Source organism: Colobus angolensis, unplaced genomic scaffold, assembly GCF_000951035.1.
Source record: "Colobus angolensis palliatus isolate OR3802 unplaced genomic scaffold, Cang.pa_1.0 Scaffold53, whole genome shotgun sequence".
NCBI lineage: Eukaryota > Metazoa > Chordata > Mammalia > Primates > Cercopithecidae > Colobus > Colobus angolensis.
This window is the reverse complement of record NW_012118821.1, coordinates 13,437,116-13,458,209: the sequence shown is the minus strand read 5'-3', so window position 1 is coordinate 13,458,209 and position 21,094 is coordinate 13,437,116. Positions and strand designations below refer to the sequence as shown.

The 21,094-nt window shown below is 39.3% G+C and overlaps 1 protein-coding gene across 2 annotated transcripts in view; it reads right to left on the bottom strand.

The window, feature by feature from the left end:
• Positions 1 to 4,285: 4,285 nt before the first annotated feature.
• SH3YL1 (SH3 and SYLF domain containing 1) overlaps positions 4,286 to 21,094 on the bottom strand; it is a 46,384-nt gene continuing 29,575 nt past the window's right edge. Inside the window, exons 5-10 of one of the 2 annotated variants that reach the window (XM_011960970.1) lie at positions 20,200 to 20,312; positions 18,826 to 18,954; positions 16,758 to 16,926; positions 15,678 to 15,756; positions 10,977 to 11,033; positions 4,286 to 5,144 (exon numbers count right to left, since the gene is read on the bottom strand). In XM_011960970.1, the coding sequence (XP_011816360.1) occupies positions 4,954 to 5,144; positions 10,977 to 11,033; positions 15,678 to 15,756; positions 16,758 to 16,926; positions 18,826 to 18,954; positions 20,200 to 20,312 (738 nt within the window). In that variant the 3' untranslated portion in view covers positions 4,286 to 4,953. The remainder of the gene's footprint in view (positions 5,145 to 10,976; positions 11,034 to 15,677; positions 15,757 to 16,757; positions 16,927 to 18,825; positions 18,955 to 20,199; positions 20,313 to 21,094) is intronic. The other variant, XM_011960971.1, reaches the window with a different exon arrangement.

The following is a 21,094-nucleotide window of genomic DNA, read 5'->3' as shown; positions in this document are numbered from 1 at the left end:
TCGTCCTGGGGCTTCACTCGATTTTATCTGCTGAGTGCCATCGTGGGGGCTGCTTGCCCTTGTCCTCTCTCCTAGGAGCTGGGGTGTCCTTCATGATTCCAGTAGATTCCCATTTTCTTTCTTGAATTAAAGCGTACAGAGTTGATCTTTATGTACTATTTTGCTATTTCCAGGTGGCTGAGATAAGCTAAAAGACTCTAATCTGCCATCTCAGGAAAATAAAAAGGTGGATTTTTTTTAATAGCAAAAAACACTGTAGAAAAACAAAAACACACTGGGAGAAGATACGTGCAACTTACAGAAAACGGTGATCATCTCTGTAATGTAAAAAAGCTCAAAAATCAGGAAGAAATAGAAACTTTAACAATGGGCAAACTAAACAGCTCACATATTCAGCAGGAAACACTCATCTTCACCCTTGATCGGAGCGAAGAACTGCCCCGTGAGCTTGCTGCGGCTTTGGGGTGTGTTTCAGAGTCTGGTAGGCTCGTCATCCTATTGTTTTATTTTTTCAGAAAAAAAAAATAGCCTAAAGAGGCTTGCTATCTTTGTGAGGTTTCTTAGCCAGAATCATCTATGCTTGTCCATTCGTTTAAGCTGTGTGTCTGTAAAGAGCATCTTCCTCATTAGGCCTTTAAATTTTTTCTATTTTATTTGTTTTTAGGTATTTAACACTTCTGGTGGCGTTTTGAAATTGAGAGGTTCTTTTCATTACATCTTCTAACTGATTGTGCTTGGTAAATAAGAAAGCTCTTAATTTTGATTACTAGTTTTGAAAATTATTATATTTCTTTATTATTTATAGCACCTGTTGTTTTCTTTCTAGTTGATTCACTTGGATTTCCCAAGTAATCCATCTTATAATCTGGAAAAAACAGTTGTTTATCTCCTCCTTTCTAACTTTTGTATTTCTCGTTTCCATCTGGCAAATGCCTCCAGGACAACACTGAGTCACAGTGCTGACGGTGACTTCTTCTGACTTACTGCAAGGGGCCGTTTCTCATGTTTTCCAGTGACAGAATAAGCCTAGTTTTGTTAAGAAAGTATCTAGACCATTTTTTAAGTGTGTTTATAAAAAATGGAGTTGGCCGGGCACAGTGGCTCAAGCCTGTAATCCCAGCACTTTGGGAGGCTGAGGTGGGTGGATCATCTGAGGTGAGAAGTTCGAGAGCAGGCTCACCGACATGGTGAAACCCCATCTCTACTGAAAATACAAAACAAAATTAGCTGGGCATGGTGACGCGCACCTGTAATCAAACAATTTTAATATTATGAAGCGGACTTTTTATATTTTTGAATTTAATTGGAAAGAATTAAGAAACATAATCATTTCTCTTTTATTTTCTTTGATTAGGATTTTTTGTGTGTGTTGTGTGTGTATACACACAAACTCACTCGACACACACACACGAGGGTGCGCACACATATATATGCCCTGAGTTATTAAGAGTTTGAAATTTTCAAGCTAGTGTGGATTTTCTTATTTGTAGTACAGAGCTAGGAATTGTTATCTATACTATTTCTTATAGTGGCATAAAAGAAGTTTTCTTTGTGGCATTATGGTGGCATTATCAACTTTTGGGAATATTCTGTGGATACTTGATATAAATAGGCAGCCTAAGTTCAGGGTACAGTCTCAAATCATTGGCTACCTTTTATTTTTATATAGTATATATGTTTATATATTTTTGTATGCTTGATCTACAGTATGCTGAGGGGTGGGTTAATCTGTTTTTTTAAGATTTCTCTGTTTCTCTAATATACTTTAGCTTGCTAAATATTAACAGGCCCATTGACAGCCACACACATTATGTATTTGTTTTAGATTTATTAAATTTAACATCATAAGATGTGCCCTTGTCAACCTTGGCAGTCAAGCTCTTCCTTCAACCTCTGGCACCTGGCAAATATTTATCTGCTTTTCATTATTACAATTTTGCCTTTTGAGAAATTTTATGTAAGTGGATTTATGTCGCCTTCAGCGTGTGACTTCCGACATGAAGCAAAATGCTTTGAAGATGCACCATGTTGTTGATGTGTCAACGTCCATTCCTTACTGCTGAGTAGTGTTCCACAGGATAGGTAGAGCACGATGCTTTTCATCCATTAAACAGATGATGAACATTTGGATTTCAAGTCTGGAGTCACTATGAATAAAACTCTTATGAACATCATATAATACTTTATGTGGACATGCATTGTTATTTCTCCTGGAAAAATACCCAGGAATGAAATCTCTGGGCTAGAAGTTAAACTGCCACATTTGTTTTCCAAAGTCACCAAGCAATTTTGCATTTCCAGCCACAGTGCCTGGGAGTTTTCAGGGCTCCATCTCCTCATTCACACTTGATAGCGTCAGCTGTTTGCATTTTAGCCATTTAGAGGTTGTGTGGCAACATCTCACTCTCAGTTCCTATTTGCTTTCCTTAATTGTTAAAGATATGGAACATATTTTCCTGTCCTTATTTGTTATCCGTATATTTTCATTGGTGAAATCAATGAAATCTTTGATCTATTTTTTGATTGTGTTGTTTATCATCTGAGTGATTTGTAACAGTTCTCATCTATGTTTAAAAATTGGTATGTAATAGATGTGTATCTTTTTTATATACATGTAATAATCTGATGCATTCGTATAATCAAATCAGGGGCATTGGGATATTCATCACCTTGAATATTTATCTTTTCTTTTTACATATATCTTTATGTATATGTATATACATATACATAAATATATATCTTTCATATCAAATACATAAAAGATGTATCTTTTCTTTATAAGAACATTCAAATTATTCTCTTTTAGCCATTTTGAAATGTTTAATCCATTAATGTTAACTGTAGTCACCCTAGTGATCGATAAGACACCTGGTCTTATATTTTCTAAGTGTGCATTTTTACCCATTAACCTCTGATCTACTTTTTAGATTTATCTTTGTGGTTTTTAGCAGTTTTATAATGATGTGCACATATGTGACTCTCCTTGTGTTTATTGTGCCTGGAGTTCATAGTAACTCTGAAATCTGTAGTTCAATGTCTTTTTAAAGTTTTGGAATATGCTCTGGCATTCGATCTTCATGTATAGCATCTGCCTGATTTTCTGTCCACTTTTTGACTAGAACCTTCACTACTCATTTTCTACACCTTCTTGCCTTATCCCATAGTTTCTTTTGGTTTTTCTAGTATTTTCAGTCCTTTCAACTCTCAGTCTGGATGCATGTTTCTGATCTGCCTTCAGGTCAATGATTCTTTTTTCTGCTGTGTCTAAATGACTGTCAAATCCATTGATTGTCTTCTTAGTTTATTTTACTTTTCAGTCTCACGTTTTTCATTTAGTTCTCTCTTATAGTGTCAAATTTCTGCTGAAGTTCTCCACCTTTTCTTTTAATTCCTTGAACGTATAAAGCATAGTTTCTTTACCATAAATCCATTGTAAATGAGTGAATTTATCGTATCTTTTGTAAGCTTAAAACTTTAAATTTTGTAAGTTTAAAAAGATGGAAGGAAATACCATATAGTGCTTAAGGACACAAACATATGTAGTAAAAATGTAAAGAAAAGTATGGAATTAGAAACAGCAGACTCAGGGTGATGATGCCCTTTGAGTTAGAGACAGCGGTGATTGGAAAGGGCTTAGAAAGTAGGAAATAACTGTTTTACTTCTCGCTGGGTGAAGATAACATGGATCTTCATTCTCCTTTTCCATGTCTTAAGAAGGTACAATCAATAAAAAGGCAAATGCACAGGTGTGTGTATGACATAAGAGAGTGAGGAGCGAATAGCAGGACAAACGGTGCAATGTGCACCTGGTCCTCTCAGGAGGGTTTGCTGGGTGAAGCCAGGGCTGAAGCAAGGAGTCTACGCGGGAGCTGGGGCTGAGCGGGCAGCTCGCTTCAGGGTGGGTACGGGGGAGTGCAAATATTGGGTCAGCGAGTGTCTGAAAGGCAACATAATCTCTGGTGGATTTGACAGAGGGCATGAGATAGAATGAAAGTTGGCTCTGAAGTCGCCCTAAGGACCAAGGAAATCCAAGGATGGAATTTCCATTTACTGAAGAGGAACACTGTGGGAGGGGCAGGCTAAGTGAGGAGAAAGAAGAGCTTGGATTTGAGCCCATGAGGGCGGAGGTGTTGTTCCTTGTCCAAATGGAGCTCTCAAGTGCATAGCTGGAGAGGGGAGTCTAGAGTTCAGGGAGGAGCTCAGGTAGTCCAAAAAGGAGGTGGATTTCACCCTGCATACGAGACACAGGACCTTTGCCCACTTTACAAAAAAAAAAAGAACAAAATTGAAATATTAAATTAGTAAACTTTTAAAAATTTTATTTACAGACAAGTCTACCATGTCACCGTAAGTTTATGCTACTGCTGGAAATGAACAAATGTAGCCCCATAAGGAAGAAAAGCTGAGAGATGCCATATGTCTAAAGACATGGTAGTCAGACGTTTTTATAATCATATTTCTATGATAAATGCACAGTACAATTTTTGAAAGCATAAATATGATTTCTAAGGATTCATATTCTAGTTAATAGCTACAACTCTAAACATTACTTCATACCTCATTTAAGCTGATTTCTTTTTCTATAGTCACTTTGCAAATGGAAATGTATGAATTGAAATTCATAGCTCTACCCTCAAGATTCTCAAATTAAAATACAGCTACCATATACATGGCCAGATCAAATGCTTAGTGATGTTTGAAAATGTTCATAAAAGAACTAGGAGCACATAAATTGTAGGATAGTCTATGGCACAGCATGTGCGATAAAGTTAGTACAAAGTATTTAAAGATATGTCAGTCAACTCTTTTTATATAGAAAAACAAGATCTTTTACATACTGAATGGAAATTGTGTAGAACAGAAGTTTTTAAAATTTATATTAAACATTGCTTAACTAGTAAATCCTGTCAGCATAGAAATAATTTTTTTTGTAATTCTCAAAGAATTACAAAATTAATTCATGGTTACATAGTTGGCTGGAAAAATGCCAGTTTGACCTCGAAGCTTTCCTTCCCACCAATCAAAATGTGAATCTGTTTTTGATATAACTGTGATTCTGTCTCCAGCTTGAAAATTCAAATCCCCAGGCTGCTGTCCTTCAAATGAATACAGCGCTGTCACTTCTATGGGTGGATTCAAATTGCCTGAAACAAGAAAATAGTATTCACATATTTATGTTCTTTAAGGGAGAAACTGGGGGTAACTGCTGGTAAGATACAAATTAACCACTTAGGGCTTGGCATGCTGGTGTCTTGGAGGCTGGCAGAAACCACAACACACAGTCTGTGTAATTTTCATCACATTATTAAACTTATTTTTCTCTGCACATTATATACCTAAGGATTTAGCACATGCTTCTGGTTATAATTTTCTAAATTTTGAATCATCTATGAGATAATACAACTTATATATTTTTCCATTTTAATAGAGTAGTCATTGCTGTGGTCTGAATGTCTGGGTCCCCCTGAGATTCAAGTGTTGAAATCCTCAACCCGAAGGTGATGGTGTTAGAAGTGGGGTCTCCAGGGGCTGATTAGGTCATTCGGTTTCCCCCTCAAGAATGGGATCAGTGTCCTTACAGACAGAGCCTGAGGGGAGCTTCTTGCAACTCCCTCCTTGCGAAGACGCAGCAAGATGGCACCAACTCTGAAGCAGAAACCAAGCCCTTGCCAGACACTGAGTCTCCTGGAACCTTGATCTTGGAATCCAGCCTCCAGAAGTGTGAGAAACAAAATTCCATTGTCTATAAGCTGCCCAGGGTATGGCGTTTTGTCACAGCAGCTGGAAGGGGCTAAGATAGTTGTGACAGTTTCATGGATGGCAGACGCGGGAGAAAGGCAGATGTGTGAGCTCATGATCAAACCCTAGGGGAGTCAGCTTTAAAACCTGGCCCTTTACTCACTGGGCTTGAAGGCTGCAGCCCAGTTATATTTTGCTGTTTCATCAGCAGACATTTCTTCTCCCTGGGCTTTGTGACTGTTTACATTTCTGTGCTTAATTGATCCATCCTCTCAATATCAGAGATAAATTGGAATTAGCACAGGCAGGAGCATTTCTACATGTTTCACAAGTATTTCAATGCAATGTGTATATCCACGTATTGTAGAAGGAAGCAAATACTTTGAGAATTGAGCAGTTAACATGAATAAAGGACATTAAATATTATAAACCATATAACATCATAAAAATATAATGAAACAGTTTTTGAGCACTCAGCTAAATGGAGTCTGATGCTTCTACACGTCATATAATTCTGTGCATAAATTAGGCAATTAGATGTACAGACATACAGAAAACACCAATAACCAGACTCTAGAGCCAGGTCCTATTTGAACCCATAATGCAATAATAATAAAGTGAATTTGGTCCATCCGTAGGAAATAAAAATAGTCAATACTTTAAACCACTCTGACTAAAACACTGAATTTGTAGCTCACACAAGATGGTGCTACCGTTCTTTCTTTAACGTACGTGCCATCTAGTTGAGTTCTAAAGAAATAATCCTAATAATAATTACACTAGAGATAATACTGGTATAACTACTTTTTCTATAATACAAAGAATTTCTGTGTATTTTATTTCATCCTATATTTACTTTTAGTTTACCAATTTTAAGGAATAAGGTTAAAAGAATGTCACCAAAATAAAATTTTGACATAGTCTAGAAACAGAATAAGTTAAACATTCTGAGTACCCGATTAAATTCCACACATGTTAATGAGCAGTCACTGCCAGGCACTGCGAAAGGGGCTGTGCTCTGCCCTGGACGGGGCTCACGCCATGCTTCCCTGTCATCAGATCAGGATGCAAGCTCATGATAAAGAAAAATCCATCCTGGAAATCTCTCATTCATGATTATATTTAGGATATCCACTAATAAAGTTGAATCTTAATTAACCAGACCAAATCAGTCAAGACCCTCCAGGAACTCTGTTCTCCTCCCTCTTGTCTCCCAGACACGTTAGATAACAGGAAGAAGTGAGTTAAAAGAGTGCTTGTGAACATCAGGGAATGTGCTGGGAGCTGTAGCCATCTTAGCTACCATGCATTTATACACTTGCAGTCTCATTTGTAAAATCAAAAATGCATAATAAGGACGATGACAATGATAACAGCACCAATCGATGTGCATCTGGGAAGAAGAGCCACCGCGAATTGCTCAGGCACGTGGCAGACACTCACACGCGCTCCACTTACACCGCCCACTGCAATGAGCCAGCTACTCCTACCCCACGTCACAGAATTTGAAACTGAGCCTTAGAGATGCCGAGTAATTTGTCCAAGATCAGGATCCAGTGAAGCTTGTCTCCAGGTCATCCAAGACCCTCAACAACCTCACAAATATTAAATTGTGCTCAACAGACCAAACTGACATTTATCACAGCATTTTACTTTTATGGGCAAATGTTCAAGGAGGATTCACGTGGTGCCTGCATCACTGGGTTTCCAGACTGTACAAATAACAGCGTCTGATGCTATGGTTCCGGGTAATCCCTGATAACTGGATTGGTTCTAAGCAGTTTCAGGAATATATTTTATGATGAATAATTAGAGAAATAAATATATTATGAACTAAGAAAGAGAAAGAAGGAGATCATAGACCCGGTTTGGTCCCTGCCCTCACATTTCAGTGTTGTCTAATTTTCTCTGAAGTGCAGATTCCAAATGAAATGAGGATAAAGCAGAGTGGGAGAGGAGGCTAGAGAAGCAACATGGGTGGTTTTCAGGTGCAGCTGAAGGCAAGGCCACCACTGAAGGTCTGAAGGGGCCGGGATCTCACATTTTTCCTTTACTGAGGCTAAGATGTGTGTTGACTGTTCCTTGTGCTGAATTCCTCACCCAGTTCCTCACCCAATTCACCATAAATGCCTCTGCCTCCTGAGGAGGAGTACAGGAGCATCAGGAGTTGAGCAGTTGTTGGAGAAACTCCATCCACATGAAAATCACAGGAGTGAGGCCAGCAGATCCAGGAGCCTACTTGCTTTCTGAGATAACAGTTCATAAGCCAGTTAGTGCTGTGCCCTGTTAGTTTTCTTTTTTTAAAAAAAACTCCAAATGACTTAAAGTTCCTCTTTAATGTAAATATTAGAAATAATTTTAACAAGGAGAAGTTTAATGCCCACAAAAGAGTTCACTAAAAAAACGTGAGCCAAGTAATGATTCCTTCCACGAAGAAAAACCTTCCTGGTTACCGGGAAGCAAACCCCACTGAGTTACCGAAAAGCTGGGCGTTCACAGGTGCCTTTCCTTCTGCACAACATATGCCTTTAAGCTTTATACTTAAGTACTTAAAAAATCAGAAGGATCTTTGAGGGAACTGGCCATTTCCTTCATAATATTCAAGTTTAGTTCTGGTAGGGGTTATGTTTCCCAAACAGGAAGCAGAATTAGATTACAGTCAGCACTGGTGATTGGCAGCTGCCCTGAGGCCCATGATTAGAAAGGCTGGTCTGTGGATGTCCCTGTTTCACTTCCAGTACACTTTCTCATGAAGCCTGCATAAGGTAGCCTCATTGCAGCCAGCACCCCTGGCCTGACCTGTTTCAGGAGAAAAATCACAGCCTTGGGAAGGTCACAAGTAGGAGAACACAGCCTTTGCTGAGAGCCCTATGAGGCAGAAGACAGCCCCTACCACAAAGTGTTATCCAGCCTAAATTGCACGTACTGCCCAGGTTGAGAAACCCCACCCTGGACAACTATGGGATGGGTAAGAGGAAGGGGAAGAATGCCGACGTTGGAGGGTCCTTCCAGAGTCCCTAGAAGGAAGATCAGAAAATTGGACTGTGCATTTCCGAGTCTTGTCTCTCTGAGAGGCCCAAGAACTACGCAGCTGGACCTTCTAAAGGGCAAAGCCAAAAGACGGTGGGAGGAAAGTACAGGTGATGTAGCGGATCATCACGCCTGACAGCCCCTCTTTGGGGCTGAGACAGACTCAGGAGCTCGCCCGTGGAGGACTGAGTGTCCTGCTTCATCAGGTTTTCAGTTTAAGGCTTGGACCCTGGGGCCATGTAACTGTGACTTTTCTCTGCAGTGATGGTAAGAAAACATGAGAAAATCCTTGGTAAGAGGTTAATGCCTTCACAGCTGCTTTTAAAAAAATACAGTAATGTAAAGTAAGTTTTATTTAAAAAGTGGACTATAAGTCTTCCCTTTTATTTTTTTTCTTCAAGAACCTCTTTGGAGAATGGGCTAAAGGAATATTATCTCAGTTGTAACTGAGTTACAATTTACCTTGTCCTGTCCTCAAATACACAGAAGCAGCCGAGAAACCAGCCATGGCAAGTGAAGTTACCTTTGGGTCCCACAGGTGGTGAAGTGAAAGTACGGGGGTTCAAATTGGAACCCCTGTCGCCACAGCACACTTAGAGTTTAGTTTCTTATCATGAAACATTTTTCCTTGGTGCCAGTTATAGGAAGTTTCTAATAGAGAAAGGAACTCTAGTTCCCAACGTCACATTACCATGGCATTCTTTGGGGAATCCGTGGCCTCAGCTCTCTTTCAGCCAGCTTCCCTCAGCTCTGTCTCTCTGCAGGGACCCCTCCCTTCCCAGGCAAGTGCAGCCAGTCGGCTGACCTTGTCAAGTTCAGGAGCACTTTACCAACTAGACACCTAAGTCTAAGTCTAATCTTGAGTCTTTAAAAGTAAGAGGCTGTGTAAGATAAAAATCGAGGTGTTTACGCTGTCTTAGTGTCAACATTTACACCTTAATCACTTTTGCTTCTAAAGGACGTGTATCCAAAGGCCAAACTTTTCGTGTCTCTTTAACATGGCCTGTAACATGGGTGTGAACAACAAACGGTGAAACACATTTTTAAACCTCTCAGAGCTTTCTCTGCATACCTAAGACCACGGCATCTTCTGCAGGTGAGCCAGACCATCACACCTGCTCTCCATACAGACTCTAGGAGCAGACGCTCAACCCCCTCACAGGAGAACCAGCTGGGAAAAACACCGGAGTGGGCTCCCAGGAGGAGAGACCACGGTGAAGAGAAAGGTCACCAACCCTAAATCCATCAGGAACACACTGACCTCTCTTCAGGAGATGCTGCTTAAGAGACCTTTTCGACATATTTTTATCTATCTGCATGATATAAATTTTTAAAATATGCTTGAGTACCTAATTTTTTGGAATTTTATTTACATGAAATGTTTAGTTCTCCGGCAGTTATATATCCAGCAGCATACGGCTTTGTGACTCCAGTGACCAAAGTATTCAATGTGAAAAAATAAACAGGCTATTTTATGATTGTTTAACTTTGCCCTCAATTTGTGTCCCACTCACATTTGCTCAGTTCTTTCCAGGGAACCTCTGAAGAGTATTTAAGACAGGTTGAAGGACCATTTTCACTACAGTAAATCTTAACAAGTTTTATAAAGTAGTTCCCAATAATAACAAAACATTTGAACGTGAAAAATAAAATTCTTAGAACTATAAAATTTATGGTGTTAAAACACAGAGAAAATGGAATAAGGATCAAATTGTAATTCAGAATTAGAAAACTTTGGCATTTTGTCTCCATTGTAAATTCAAAAGCTTCCGGACAGCAAGTGTTAAGGAGATCACGTGCTCCTCAGAAGACGCCATGGCTCCCGGGGCTTAGCAGTGCTGTCCCCAGCACACGCTCCCTACACAGACAACACTGACCCTACACAGATGACTCTGACCCTACACAGGTAACACTGACCGTCAGCTTCTATCCGGGGCTCAGCAGCGCTACCCCCAGCACATGCTCCCTACACAGTCAGCACTGACCATCAGCTTCCTGTCACCCTAATTATCTTAAAGGCAAGTAAGACAACAAAAGCATAGCATTTTTTAAATGAAGTACTTCTCAAAATAATGTGAATATTCTATAAATTAAAGTAAAGGGCTGAAGAATTCCCAGAGATTTTCATAACCTATCAGATTAATTAGGAAGTTTGTGATCACAAAATGAATATGAATCATTTATAATGTATAGATTTATCGATTTACCAACTCTCTCGTGATAGCTGGAAAGTCCAGGATAGAGCTTGTATTCATTTCTGTTACCTGTCAAAAAAGAGGAGAGTGGTGATTTTGAGAACTTATTAGTACATATTATATAAAACATACAAAATTGCCAAATCCTGCCCTTGCTGAGAAAATATTTTAAATCACTAAATTGATAGGATCATCATCATTTGATTGTGCTCTAAATCAGAAGGTGTAGCCAGAAGAGAAATGAAGTATAAATACCTGATATGTATGACACAGAAGTACACACACTATCCTCATTAAATTCAGATGACAATTCTATGAGGTCCTTCTTCAATTGCGTTGAAGGAGAAGAAACAGAAATCACTGACTCATGGAAGGATTTACTGTGCACAAGAGTCATTCACTAACTGCATCCACATTTCACATTGGATTCCTGTTCTGACGCTCTGGGGGCAACATAGTATAGAAAGAGGCAGGATGGTCTGGGGGTTTGCTTTTCTTCTTCGACTGTAGAGAAACTGATTCTAACAGTACAGAAGACAAAGAGTGAAAGAGGCAGATGGTCTGGGCGTTTGCTTTTCTTATTCAAATGTAGAAAACCGGATTCTAACAGTATAGAAGATGAAGAGCACACCCTGCACATCACGTCCAGCTTTAAAAAGAACTTATCCAGGAGCCGGAGATCTGGAGATGGTGTGTCTTAAGTGACCTGTGCCCACACCCCCTTTTGTAGTCTCTGCGTACTCCTAAAGACGGGCATACACCAGTTTGAAGGCCATTGGCCTAAGAGATTTGTGAAAGTAAGAATTTAGAAATAAACATTGGTGGGATGGGGAAAAGGATACAAATATCCCATGAGAATCTATTTTAAAAACTGATTAGAAATATTTTTGGGCAAGTGACCAGATACAAGACAAACAAAATATAAGCAAATTAAGATTTCCTTAACTGTGAAAATTGGTACTTAAGTAGAAATAGAAAAGTGCATTTCGTTCACCATAGCAAATCAAAATCACAAAGTACTTGGGAACAAATTTAACACAAAAGGCACAGAAACAACAAAATCTTATTGAAAGACATAAATAAATAAAAGCTCAACAAATGGAAAGCATGAAATGGTAAAATTATTATATCTCAAATTAATCAGTGTATACATGTAACATTACGTAATTAGCATCGAAAAATTATAGAATGGATGCAAGTACATAATACTATTTCAATTAGAATTGCATATTTGGGAGGAGGGGAAAATTGGGAAAATGGTCTCAGATTATTTGAAGACTAAGTGTCCAGTACATGCAAAGATAAAAAAAACACAAGAAAATCTAGGAGACTATGAATACAATCTTGTATAGGAGGTGGGAGGACCTTAACCATGACCAAAGTATCCAAATCTATAAAAACTAAATGATAGACATATTTTTAGATAAAATTTAAAACTTTCATATAGTAAAATTACAAAAAACAAGATCAGAAGAAAAATGATAAATGTAGAAATATGTTGCAACCCAAATGACCAACAAAACCTGTATATAGATAGCATTTCCATAAATTGAGAAAGCAACAAATATCCCAATAGAAAAAACAGACCAATGAAATGAAGAGACTTTTCAGATAAGATTAAATCCAAAGCACCAGCAATTTATATGAAGAGATGTTTACATTCACTAATGGGAATAAACACAATCCAATTAACAAGGAGATGTGATAAGCCTTGACTGGCAAAATCTTCTAGATGCTTCTGCACTAACAGTGGTGAGAAGATATATGCTGAAGAATGTCATAATGGATGTGATAGTTGAAAATGCACACAGTGAGGAATGAAAATGGTGGAGAATGTGCACAGTGGGGAATGTGTATAGTAGGAATACCTATATAATGAGGACTTGGTGGGAAGGTTATGGGGAGTATATATACTGGGGAGGACATATGGTTAGGATTGCACATGGTGGGTGGTATACACGGTAGAGAGTATGGCGGGCAGTATACATGGTGGAGAACGTATATAGTGGAGAATGCACATGGTGGATAGTGACCATGATGAAAAATGCACATGGTGGGTGGGACACACGTTGGGGAATGCATATGGTGGAGTCTAGTGGGAAATGTGCATGGTAGGAAATGCCTGTGGTGGGAAGCAACTATACTGGGGACTATCATGGTGGGGAGGTTATCGGGGAGTATGTATACATGGTGGGGGGTATGTATGGTTAGGGTTGCACATGAGGGGTGGTACACACACTGCGGAACGCCTGTGGTGGGGAACGCCTGTGGTGGGGAATGCATATACTGGTGAATGTTATGGTGGGGAATGGTTGCTGAGACTCTAAGTAGTAAAAACTTTTGAAAAGTAATCTGCTAAATCTGTTAAAACTTTAAAAATATATTATTTGACCTATTATGTCCACTAGTGGTAACTATCTCAAAAACATAAAAGTGCCAGTATATATAAATATTAATTTAGAAGTCTATCCATTGTGGCACTGTTTGGCATGGAAAAAATCTGAAATAAAGTTAATATCCATCAATAAGAGAGTGACTGAGTAAACGATATACACTTGTGCCGTGGAATATTAAATACTTACCAAAAAGAAGCAATTACAACTATACCAGTTGACTTAGGGATTTGTATGTGGAGTTGTTGAGCAACATAAACCAACAAATAACAAATAAATAAATCAAGAAGATACAGTAAAGCACGTATAAGATGATAGCATTTTTATGAGACAAAATAAAACTATTCTGGCCATGTTTATGTATATGTTTGTACATGTCAGGTGTAGGACTACACAAGAATGGAGAAAAAAAATGTGGAAGTTCATAATTTATGTTGTGAACCTGGTTTTCCTGAAATCAGGGTAGAGGAGGGTATCTTGTAAGTTAAAATATAGGTGAAATGGAAAAAAGGAAGCAACACAATAAAGGAAAAGAAAAAAATACTGCCTTCACTGACCATCCATATGAACACATGTGCATTTATATAAAATTATGTGTGTGTGTATATACATATGTAAGGATATGTAAATAAATTGAAAATACTTAGTTTTTAAATAAAGAACTTAAGAAAAGGTCAGATTTAACATAAAAGGTTAAAAGCAGACACTAGTTTTACATTTTTAGTTTACTGAATTAAAAACTGATGTTCAAAACTTGAGAGATACAGCACATGAGAAATGATGGTATTGCATGGAAAACCTGTAGGGCGTAGCCGCAAAGGATGAAGCCGAGAAGGTTTGTCGAGTGAGGCTGAGGCTGCAGAAACGTGGCCAGGCTAACGTGTACACCGGCAGGGACACAGCTGTGACTGCAAAATGGGGAGGGCACCGCTCGTCTCCCCAAGAAAGGGTTCGGGGAACACACGAGGGCACCGCGGGAAACAGACCCAGAAGCCGGCACAGGCAAGGGGCCCGTATTTAGAAAGCTCGCTCAAGGGGGTCATACGGCGGAAACAAGCTGCGGAGCTTTTCCATTGTTAACTGAAAGGCATTTTTTAAGTTAAGGTCCACAGTCATTTTTAAATCCGCACTGATAAGGACTTGATACTAAGAGGATTTTTATAAGGGAGAGGATTTTATACATGCATGTGCAGGTATCCATTCTCAGTGAGGACATTTTATATATTTTAAAACATACATATGGGTCAAATTTTATATAATCACTGAGATCTAAAATAAAAATAAATTCAGTGCTCACATCTCATTAGTCACTGCAAACACGAGTTTCAATAAATCAATCATGTGAACACGAATCAGCAGTGGGACGACCACCTGAATCCCAAAAGAACAGGCGACAATGCAGGGGCAGGTGGGAAATGAGGAACAGGCCTGGCTCCTGAGCATCTTCCTGGGAGGGCCACATCTAGACCAGACAAAGGCACAGCCAAGAATCATATGAGGGACTTGGGCTCAAAGCTGGGGAAAAACGAATACAGAAAATTAAGGAGCAGCCCGAGGATGAGCTTCCTGCCTGCTGCAGAGCTTTACTATTTACTCCCCGCAAAACTCAGCATATGCCTTCTACTAATAGCAGTTATGTTTCTACATGTAATCTCTCTCCCCTTCTTCTGAAAGTTCTCTAAAGGCCAGATAGATCTACGTTAACGTCACCTTTGTGCACCCAAAGCCACAGCACAATGACTCTTGTATAACAGTCAACCATCACCTCAAAGTCCCTACTTCAACATCCTCCTATTCACTGGTGACCTCCATATACGAAAAACAGAGACACGAGAGTGATTCACAAAATGAATGATAGAAAAAAAGATAAAGACCAAAACCTGGTGCTTTATAAATGTCATCTAGTTTAAAAACCATCTTATGAAATCCTGAGCTCCAAAGAACATTATGTCAAAACCGATATTCAGAATTATAAATGTGTGAGTATATAAGAAAAAAACAGGCTTGTTTTGTTGTCATTTCAAATCAGGAGGATAACGGTTTCTGAAAGAAATGGCAAAGAAAATAACTGAGAAAACCTTTAAAGATAAATATCTTTGTAGATTTAAGAAAGTATCTTATGAATAGAAACAGAAGTTTTCATAAATTATAGCAACGACAGTTTGTCTCATGTATTTAGAAGAGGCTGAGCACTCATTTTACTCTCTTAAATAGGTTAGTTCTTCTATTTAACTCTAAAGTTTAACAATGTATCTTGATTTCTTAACAATAACATTTAATAATTACTTAATTGTACTTGAATTGCAACAAAAATGTTTACTTTGAGAGCCAGAGTTCAGCTGGACTGGTGCAGGCAACTGCTGTGGCCTCGACAGTGGCTTTGGAGGTAATTCTTCAGCCTGGGAGAAACAAAAACATAAATACACGTCATTTTAAAATCTTGTTTTTACTTAGGCAAACGTAACTCTTTTCCAATGAGTTTATTTAGCAAACTTTCATTGTATGTGCTTAGTAATGAGGTGCTCTCAAAGCTCATATGCACCCCTCTGGACTCTGTAACTGAACTGGACGACAAGACTCAGATGTGGACCGGGTGTGCTCTTCTCATGCCTGGAAGCCAACGTCCCCTAACGTCCCCCAGGCACCTCTGACCACCTGTGCAAGGTCTTAGGGAGCTGCGAGCTGCAGGGATGGTAATTGTAGTCATTGGCTTAGCAAGCGACTGGCAGAGGCAGTGGCAGACAAACGCTAGGCTTCAGTTTTTACTCCATGAAACAGGCATCAAACCAACTCTGAAAGGGTTGTGGAGCCCCATGAACAAGGCACACGAACTCCTTGGTGCCCCAGGGCCTAACATACACAGGCGCCAGGATCTGCAACTATTATTCATGTCATTGTGATTACTGAGACAAGGTCTTGCTCTGTTGCCTAGGCTGAGTGCAATGGCATGGCATGATCTTGGCTCAGTGCAACCTCATGGGCTCAAGTGATCCTTCTGCTTCAGCCTCCTAGTAGCTGAGATTACGGGCACATGCCACCATGCCCAGCTAATGTTTCTGTTTTTATGATAGAGAGAGGGTTTCACCATGTTGGCCAGGCTGCTCTCACACTCCTGATCTCAAGTGATCCACCTGCCTCGGCCTCCCAAACATTATCTGTATTATTGATACAACCAAGTTCCATCCTTGGAGAAATGCAACCACAAAAGACAAATGACGTCTTTCCCTGAAATCTGTAGAGAGGAAATGTCAAGGTAGCAAGACCTTTTCACAAGAATGTGAAGTCAGGGAAACTACGAAGGAGGCTTAGTAGGTTCTTGGGAACCTGATACCAGGGACAGAATGTTCTACAGAAAGCGATTTTCTGAGAATACTGAGTGAAACATAAAACCAAACGGTACAGAAGACTTCCTCTGCTCCCTTGCTGCTTTTCTTGCATTGATTCGTTGTCCTTCATTTTCATACTTTTCAGTAAAGGAATCAAGAATTTCATAAAGATCTTCAGCTTGAGCAGGCCGCGGTGTATCTCCAAATAAAATGTCATAAGCTCGGATATCTTGACAATAAAATCTAATAGGAAATACAAAATTAAAAACATTTCAATATACACAAATCTTTTCTAAACATAGCATGAGTGCACACACGGTGTGTATATATAATCATTCATATATAGCACTTCATATACACTACTTTTTAAACACTAACTTTAAGCAATATCCCATGTTCAAGTCTTAAATGTACCCCAAGTTCACCTCTACAGGCAACTACCGTAAATATCCTTATATGTATCCTTTCTTTGTTAACATAAAAAGCACATCCACATTATCGTAGAAATACTTATACTTGCACATATATACATATACACATATTCATATGTAAACACATATAAATATACACACAAGCACATACATTTTTATAGGTTTTTACTTTTTAAGTTTCTTTAAAAAAGGTACCTATAACTGTGGCTTTGTAATTTCCTTAAAATATTTATTTTTATCAAGATTAAATAAACATTTACATTACATGCTTGGAGGCCCTGCCATTCATTAAGCAACATATTTATTTTAGTTTATCCAGGGTTTAGTTGAACTTTAGTGGGAAGGTCTGCCAACGGCCTCAAACCAGAAGTTTCTAAAAGCATTCTTTTGTCAACTTTTCTCAAATTAATAAAACCAGGAGTTAACACATCACTTTTGATTTTATAAGATGAATAGTTCTGCAAACCTTATTTTTCCCCATCCCTCCTATTTTCTACCTCTTGTGGTTTATATTTAGCTTTATCAAATAGTGCTGTAGGATTCCTGAGTGAGTCGGTGGGGTAAACACTGGGTGCTTCGTCTCAGAGAGTGGCGGGTCTGTCTGCCACGCGTGGTGAATGTTAACGGCCAATGCCAGCGGTGCCAGCCTCATCAGGCTGGCAATTAGTGGAACTTCTGCAGGTTCTGGAAGAAGTCCTGCTGTCAGTCTTAGCTCTTTATCTCTTTCTGGGCCTTCACACATATTTTAGTGGCAATTTAGAGCCACTTAATTTGCATTTTAGGAAAAATTAGCCAGATGCAATTTAAAGTAGAAGCTTCCCTTTACCTCTTAGGGTACCTCCAGATTCTTTTTTTTTTTTTTAATCGAACTGTATTTCTGTATTTTAAATTGGTCTCTGTTTGACATAGAGAAAAGACAAAGGTGGAGTATAGAACAGGAAACCTCACGTCACCGACTGACCCATGAGTTGTAACTGGTGTGCCTTCCACAAACATCTGAAAATCATTGAAGTCGCTGCATCCAACTAAGGGTATTACTAACTCACGCTTACATTTCCTTTTTTTTTTTATACTTTAAGTTCTGGGGTACATGTACACAACGTGCAGGTTTGTTGCGTAGGTACACGAGTGCCATGTTGGTTTGCTGCACCCACCAACTCGTCATCTACATTAGGTATTTCTCCTAATGCTGTCCCTCCCCCAGGCTCCACCACCCCCGAAAGGCCCCGGTGTGTGATGTTCCCCGCCCTGTGTCCAAGTGTTCTCATTGTTCAATTCTCCCCTATGAGTGAGAGCATGTGGTGTCTGGTTTTCTGTCCTTGTGACAGTTTGCTGAGAACGATGGTTTTCAGCTATCTTAAAACGCGAAGTGGAAAAACAGCATTTACAGTTGAATATATATGGTGATTACCATCATATATGGCAACACAAAAAAATTATGCTTAGGAAAATGTTGGAAGGCAGTAAAGCAAAATGTGAATTGGGTTAGTCTTTCAAAGGGATCGAATGTTTTTTCTTTTATTTTTTGTGTGTCTTCTGCATTTTCCATGAGCATATATTATTTATATATTTAATTTTTAAATGTAAGATACACACTTAAAACCACATGTTGTAAAAAGGATATATAAATGTACTCTGCAAATTATATCAACTCTTTAAGTATTATTTTCTCATCACACTTTCAATTAAAATCACTTTAACTTGAACTGACTTTCTATTAGTTTCTTTCCTTTCAATCAAACAGCTGCCTTCTAAAGACACGCCTGCAAAGAGTCCTCTCGACTTGCAGTATGTGAAGACGGCGGCCGAGCTTCTCAGGGCCACGTTGCCTTCCAAGTTCCTGCAAAGCACAAGATTTTGCGTCACAAAGCTGTGAGCAGCTCTAAGCCCAAAGATAACGATTTAAATAGCACTCTTCTTCTAGCTCAGATGAATTATCTTGTTTTGTACCTTCTTCAGCTGTTTCTATGTTTTACTTACTGTAGGCCTAAATTAGACGTTTTAATGTGGCCTAGAGGAGAAACAGGCCAGGGGGAAGAACACACATGAAGTTATTACAGAAGGTTATGATAATACAGAATTGTGTTGCAAAAAATACAGTGCAGAATGTGTAAATATATTTTAAAAATTTGTAAGCCGGATATTTTCCAACTGGATCGTCCTCTCTTAAAACTGGGAAATACATCTCAAGAGTGCTAAATAATTTGGATTATTTTTACATTGAGTATTTTCATGGAACCAAGAAACATTTTTAGATGATTTTACTGTGTAATTTCTTTTTTTTTTTTTTTTTTTTTGAGACGGAGTCTTGCTCTGCCGCCCAGGCTGGTTGCTGTGGCCGGATCTCAGCTCACTGCAAACTCCGCCTCCCGGGTTTACGCCATTCTCCTGCCTCAGCCTCCCGAGTTGCTGGGACTACAGGCGCCCACCACCGCGCCAGGCTAATTTTTTGTATTTTTTAGTAGAGACGGGGTTTCACCATGTTAGCCAGGATGGTCTCGATCTCCTGACCTCGTGATCCGCCCGTCTCGGCCTCCCAAAGTGCTGGGATTACAGCTTGAGCCACCGCGCCCGGCCTTTACTGTGTAATTTCTATAGTGTGGGTAAAAGATATTTCTACATTGCACAATTAATCCAAGACTAGCATTTCATTAATAAAGAAGAAAAATACACTTTAAGTACTGTAAACACGGCTCAAAAAAACACATCCATATCCAATTTTTATGATTTACTTTGAAAAAAGCTCTTTCTTTCCTAATGGAAGCTGAACTTTATCATAAAATCTGACTTGCCTTTGGCGCTCTCAAAGCTGAAGGTGGATTTTATGTTCAAGCCTGACAGATACAATGGCCTATGGTTCTAAAACATTTCATTATTTCTTGTGTGTTCTGGTTTCAGATTTTCTAGCTTATCTCACTGGCTGTGTTTTGCGAATTTCCTATTTGTGAAGACCTCGAATCTTCTGGGCACGTATAAATCTGGAGATGTATAAATCTGTTCATTTTAATTCAAGTTTTCTATTAAAGCAAAACAAAACATGCAGTTGTTAAGCCTTTACTGTCTAACGTCTACGTAAGGAACTCACCTTCCCAAGGGCCCGACCGCCACGGTCAAGTTGCCTCCAAGGGTTAGATTTCCGCCTTTCGCAAAAGCTTCCACAGCACGGTCATAATTCAGAATTATCACCAAGTCTGACACCTAAAGTGTAGAAACCCACTGACTTAAAAATAGTTAAGAGTAAATATCATTTAAAATTCATCTTCACTAAAACTCAACGACACCGTATGCACTGCAGCAAAACATCAATAGAGACAGGAAAGAATGTGAGACAAGAGCCGTATTTTTATTTTGAGCTGATGAATGATGAAGCCAGTATTGCCACAGGTAATTAGAGCAAACCCCAGTGAGCATTTACTGTGCACCATGTGGATACCATGAGGCTTGCCTGCATCTTGTCCTTTAATCTTCCACACAACCTGGTCGTGTAGGTGGTGACCCTAGGGTTTAGTGGGGTTAGGTAAACTGTCAGTGCTAACAAGTCAAACAAAGGTTGGAGGAAGGGATCCCACAGGCTCTCTGATCTCATCAGACTAAACGCTTCCTACAAGCCAAGCCCGAAGAGCACAGCACCAGGGATGATGGGGCTGAAGGTCCTGAGAGACTTTCTACACTTCCCTCCTGGCCAGTGGTGTGCTCCTTACTGGGGAGCTGAACCTGGGCCACTTCACTACAGGTCACAGAAGCTCAACATGTCAGAAAGCAAAGTAGTTTCCACTTGGAATGCCTATTTCCATGACTTAATTTTTCTTTTTTTTTGAGAAAGAGTTTCATTCTTGTTGCCTAGGCTAGAGTGCAGTGGCATGATCTGAGCTCACTGCAACCTCCACCTTCAGGGTTCAAGTGATTCTCCTGTCTCAGCCTCCCGAGTAGCTGGTATTACAGGCGTCCACCACCACACCCGGCTAATGTTTTGTATTTTT